Below are 6,066 nucleotides of genomic sequence, written 5' to 3'. Positions count from 1 at the left end.
AGTCCCGATTTCACCGACTCTAACAATGTAACGATGATCACCTGTGGCACTCTGGCATCTTCTCTGGGAGTGAGTCCTGATTTCACTTGCTGTAACAATATAACAATGATCACCTGTGGTGCTCTGGGATCTTCTCCTGGGCGAGTCCCAGTTTCACCGATTTCACCGACTATAACAATATGACGATGATCACCTGTGGTGCTGTGGCAGCTTCTCTTTGGGGCTGAGTCCCGATTTCACTCAGCTGCCTCAAGAACCTGACATTAGGTTTTTGTTGATCTTTTTCTAGCCTGGGCAGGGCCTCTGCTGACCCACAGAGAAACACCCACAAATGCTCACTCCTGGCCACTGGAGTTGAAGAAAGAAGAAAGAAACACGAAAAGCAGCTCAACAAAGACAGGTTTATTTTGGAGAATAAACCCGAGAGGGCCTTCTGGCCTATTTAGGTCCAGAGTGTTCTCTCTTACAGACTAAGGGTATTTAAGGGTTTAGGGAGGGAGAGCTTATCGCAGGTTCAGAGTGTTTTGGGGTGGGGGGATTTTTATGGCTGGGTTGGAAGGTTTCGGGTCAGAGGGGAGTCTGTCTTGGGGTTGGCATGTTTCTGGCCAAAGGTGTCATTTGTGGTTTATGGTCACACTGATATTAGACATTAGGTTGATGTTTTTGGGGCTGGATTTTGAGGGCTTTTAATCAAGGGGAACTTCAAATGGTGGTGTTTGTCCAAGACGGCGACGTTCCTGCTCTGTCAATCCAGACTCGATAGTTGAAAAGGATGAGGGGTGGCATGTTCTTTACGGCTGCTTCCTGCTGAGAGAGAGTCGTCCTTACAGGCCACTGAACGCAGTGTCTGTGGATACATCTAGGAGTGCAAGAGGCAGATTTGTTCCCAGAAACACTCTGTTTTAGGGGCTTAGAGGCAGCGTCTGTGGATGCATCTAGGAGTGGAAGAGGCAGATTTGTTCCCGGAAACACACTGTTTTAGGGGCTTAGAGGCAGCGTCTGCAGATAAATCTAGGAGTGGAAGAGGCAGATTTGTTCCCGGGAACACTCTGTTTTGGGGGCTCAGAGGCAGCGTCTGTGGATGCATCTAGGAGTGGAAGAGGTGGATTTGTTCCCGGAAGCACTCTCTGTTTTAGGGGCTTAGAGGCAGCGTCTGCTGATACATCTGTCTTCAGCTTACAGGGCTGAAAGCACAGCTTAGGTTTCGGTGATTTCCAGTTAGAAAAGTGGGGAAAAAGGAAAAACTGAAAACATTATTTTGGAGACTTGTAGCCAGAAAAATTAGAATTTAAACTGTAGAAAATCATAACAATCGAAAAATATCAGACAAGACTGGAATTTAACAACCAGGTGTGCTGTAGTTTTTGAAACATAATTTTCTCTCTCCAGTTTTCCATTTTTTTAAAAGACACATGATAGGACTGGTTTACTTTATTATACTTGGCTTGATTATTTGTATACAGTGCAGCAAGAGTAATTATTTTTTCACATAGGCCTTTTAAATTGTCTTTGATGGAACTTTGTTTTATAGAAGGAGTCTGAGATAAGACTTTTTAAAGCTGAGCCCAGCCATGGAATTGTACCATTAAATACCTATGAGTTGGGTGAATTCCTCTCCTGTTGAGGTTTCTGGCCTGTCAGAAACTGACATTTTTTATTTACCACAGATCAGAACCCCTGTGCAGGGACTGTGTACACAGAACGGGAGGCCAGTTTCCAAGAGTTTTATTGGCTTCATAAGTCAAGTTTGATTCCTTAAAGGAAAGCACACAAAAAGTTTTATTTTACCAAGACTTTGACCATTCCAGTCAAAGTCTTGGTAAAATAACCAGTTTTTCCAGTTGTGTCGTGTTACAAAACAGATTCTTATTGCACTTATGCAAATAATTATATTGCCATAAGTTAAGAATAGTCACAAATAGTTGCCAAATTCTGGAGAAAATCAGGTAGAGAGAAACAAGCTCCAAATTTTGTTCATGGGAGTATACTAAATTGTTAAAAGCTGTCAATAGCTCAAAAGAAGTTTCCTTGATTCTGAAAAGCAAGACAAAGGATTAGCAACATTTTAAGCAAAAGGTCAAAAAGATCACTCCAGTCTCCTATTGGTTCAGTTCATGCAGTTTATTCCTGTCCTGCTTGGTATTAATGAACATTTTAGCTCTTCAAGAGTCCTGAACGTTTTTCCTCTCTTCTGATGTCACAATCTTCAAAGTTATCAGAAACCTGTTAGCATAGCAGATTATAAAACCACCTTCTAAAGAGGACCAAGACAAGACAACAATTGTTCATGGATGACAATGTTTTAGGGTAGCCATAAGGACACAATTGACAAGGAAATCTGTTACCTTGTGGCACACAATAATTTTAACATAACAATGATAATTATTACTGATAATGTACACTAAAATTTATGAGAATTATGAGTCTCCCATAACTTTGGAACACATACCAATAACATGTTTATACAAATATAGCCCAAAGAAAGCCAAACACCATTGCATATTTGACATTGACGAGCTTCTGACAGCCACATGGTGGCTGCAGCTTGCCCCCAGCCCACACACCGTGGCTCCTGCCCCACCTCAGTGGGCCCCAGTCCCACCGATGTGCAGCCCCCAGCCCACACACCATGGCCCCTGCCCCACCTCAGCGGGCCCCAGTCCCACCGACGTGCAGCCCCCAGCACCTTCCTCCCCTCGCCTTGAGGAAATTCTGTTTATTCTTCCAGGACTGGTTCAGCCCTTCCTTCTTTCTCAGGGTGCAGTGAGGCCTTCCTCATGTGCACACCCAGAGCCCTGGTTTACGCTTTGCTACGGTGGCCGTCAGACGGGGTCAGCTGCTCAAGGGGGAACCTGCCTCATCTGTCTTCCTGTAGCACACCGGGCAGCTGCGCCATGCGATGGGCTCTGTCATGTTTAGTCAATCGAACCAGAGCGATTAGGCAGAAGAGATTTTTAAATTGCCACAGCCTCTAGAATGTCCAAATAGAAATAAGCTTTTGGTTCAGACTCAGGCTAATGCAGCCATGGTTTTCTGCACAGCTTCCTTCTGGGAGCACCTCAACTTTCTTTTAGGCAATCGGTGATAAAATGCCAGAAACAAGGGACGCGGGAAGGGCAGGGATGCGCCTGTTTTGTTCATGTCTGTGCCTGCAGCACTGGGCTGCGTATCCCGTGGGGATGCTGGAGCATCCATGATGCTTGTGAATAAGTCAGTGAGCCCAGCACTTCCCTTTCCAGAGGGGGAATCAGGGACTGCTAGGGGCAAGTCCAGCCCAGCAGTTCAGAGAATCCTCCGGAAGAACTCAGCGTGCCAGCTCTGCTCTGCTCTGCTCTGCCCTGCCTGGGGAGGTGGCAGGGGGGATACAAGAGCAAGGGCTCTATCCAAGGCCACTCCGAGAACCCATGTGCTGCCCTTGGGTCTGGTGGCCACGTCCCCTTCCGCCCCCTCACACAGCCACTGGGGGCCAGAGCTCAGGGGAGTCAGCCAGCTTCATACGAACTGCCCAGGCTTTGTTCAGACTTGCCTCTTCTCGTAAACCTAAAATACGTATTTTGGAAGTGCACGTGCTTGATGTCTGAGCTCTTAGAACGTCACGTCTGCTCTGCTGTGGCAGAGGTTTCCTTAGAAGAAAGGTGCCAGCAGGTGGAACCGTCTCTCTAACTCATGCGGGGACCGTGCCGGCCTGAGACCCGCCCGAGGATGTACTGACTTTCGTGGACTCGCTCTCCGGCCTGCTGCCCCAGCCCTGCTGCCTCATCACTCACATTTAATGCAAGGCGCCATCTGTGAGTGTCTAGTGTGGGCTCACCAGGAAGCCACTGATTGACAGCTCTTCCTCTGCTGAAGGATAAAAACACCCAGATTCGCAATGAGGGTGCCCACTGTTTAAAAAAGAAGCTGCACTTTCCTCTGCAAAAGGGCTTGGCCAGCAGCATGGGGTGCCCTGGACCAGCTCTGATGGGGCTTCCAGGGAGGACCCCCAGCAGGCCTGTGGTGTGGAGGGTCAGAACGGGGGGGCAGGTGGCCACCACTGGCCCATGGCTTGAAAGGTTTGGACCTGCCAGCCCCTACCCGCCGCCTTCTGCTGTGGGGCCTGCTGCGAACGCGTCCCACCTGTGAATCCAGTGGGTAGCGTTAGAGCCGTGGCAGATGGGCTGGATTTGGCTGCTGTTTGGGTTGTGGGTGACGATAGGCGTGCAGCCCGGGGCAGAGATGGACACACAGGGCCACGCTGACATCGGGGGGAAGAGGCCACGGCAGTTCCACGTCAGGGTCACGGTGGATGAAGCTCCTGTCTCCACACTTGGCTCCCTGGGGAGGAGGAAGGTCGGGGCGCCTCTGCTGGGTGTCTTCACGAGTGTGTGGAGGAGGAGACCACCCTGCTCAGTCAGCTCTGCTCTGACAAGAGCTCGGTGGTCCGGAGGAGCACTCCTGCCACGGCCCCTGAGCCGCAGACCCTCCCTCTGCTGTCACCGATGGGTTCTGCTGCTCACTGGGCCTCTTTCCCAAGCCGGCAACTCAACATCCCATCAGGACGGAGCCAAGCAAGGTGCCGACTCGGGGCCACGGTTTTCAGCGGCCATTCAGGAGGGTCTGCTCTGCCCAGCATGGTACCGAGCCAGGCACTGAGAAGAGAATGACAGCACCTGCCCCCCACCCCCACCCCGTCGGGCATCCATGGGGATGGAGACTCCCTGCCAGTTTTTAGGGTTAGGGCAGGACACCCCGCTTTATAGCAGAGTTTGTAGTGGCAAGAAATTGCCAACTGTTTAAATAGCCATCAGTGTGCACTGGTTCACTAATGCACTATAAACCATTGCTAGCTCCAAGCTCCAAGACCATTAGGTAAGAAAAGCAGGTTGTGCAGCAGTGTGTGAAGCTGATCCGATGACTAAGAAGGCCTGTGGCAAGTGTGCACATGCGTGTGTGTGTGTGTCACGAGCACACACATTAGGGTTATGCACAGGACCTGCCATCAGAGGTTGCTTCTCAGAGGCACGAGCCAAGGGCCCGGGGGTGGCAACGCCCTTCTGTGCAGAAGGCGCCTGGGTGGGTCTCGTGGTACAGACGCATGAGGACCCACAGGGTGGAGTCTGGCCTGGCCAGGCTGGAGGTCGTAGGACGAAAGGTAGAGGGGAGAAGAGGCAATTCTGTGACACAGCCTCGACCTCGAGCTGGGACTTTGAATTGGTTTGCACTTGAAAGCCAGGGTTGGTAAAAGCTGGGCACCCACGCTCTTCTTCCGTTGCAGCTGGTGGCAGCGATTGTGTTCATCAGTTTTGGTGTGGTGGCCGCCTTCTGCTGCGCCATCGTGGACGGCGTATTTGCAGCACAACACATTGTGAGTACCTAGTCATTGTGTGCACAGTCCCAGTTGCTTTCCGGGGCTGAAAGGCTCGACATGGAAAAAGTAAAATTTCATTTTGCAGAACTCAGCTCAGACGCGGCTTCACAGTCGGTCTCCTCACGGGGGGGTTGCCAGTGGCTGCCTCTCCCTCAGCAAGTCTCATTTCGTACACAGTGAGCTTCCCTCTCCACCACACAACACACAGAGAACACACCACACACACCACACAGCACATAGAGCACACAGCACACACCACACGCCCGAGCACAATTTTCACCTCTAAATGGACAGGTTTTCTCTAAAATCTCAGGCTGAGGAATCGTTTCTGTGTCCTCCTGAGGTGGGTCCTCAGCCTCAGGTGGGCGGTGCCGTCCCCACCTCCTCCCCAGCCGGGCTCCTGGGTGGGCTTTCACCATCTGGGCGGTGGCTGGTCCCCGGGAGCTGCCAAATTTCTTGTCGTGAACTCGCAAACGAAACCTGTGATTGTTCCTCACTCTTTTTCCATAAACCACACTGAAAGGCACTGAAGGTTGTGTTAGGCCTTTGTCCCAAAGATTTCATTATATGAAGGCAAGTGTGGTAGCACACTCACAAAACACGTGTGCACACGCATGCACACACCATGGCTCATACGCGTGCACACACACAAACACCATGGCTCACACGTGTACGCACACACCACGGCTCACACACACCACAGCTCTCACACACACACC

The 6,066-nt window shown here is 50.7% G+C and overlaps 1 protein-coding gene across 2 annotated transcripts in view; it reads left to right on the top strand.

Annotated features, from left to right (window-relative positions):
- The window catches only part of TMEM255B (transmembrane protein 255B), a 37,318-nt gene that overhangs the window by 17,971 nt on the left and 13,281 nt on the right, over positions 1–6,066 (top strand). For both annotated transcript variants that reach the window (XM_023217708.1, XM_023217707.1), the window contains one exon: positions 5,255–5,344. In XM_023217708.1, coding sequence (XP_023073476.1) covers positions 5,255–5,344 — 90 coding nt within the window. The remainder of the gene's footprint in view (positions 1–5,254; positions 5,345–6,066) is intronic.

The sequence above is a fragment of the Piliocolobus tephrosceles genome, chromosome X (genome assembly GCF_002776525.5).
Source record: "Piliocolobus tephrosceles isolate RC106 chromosome X, ASM277652v3, whole genome shotgun sequence".
NCBI lineage: Eukaryota > Metazoa > Chordata > Mammalia > Primates > Cercopithecidae > Piliocolobus > Piliocolobus tephrosceles.
The sequence above is the reverse complement of the archived record's forward strand: the minus strand, read 5'-3'. Positions and strand labels throughout refer to the sequence as shown.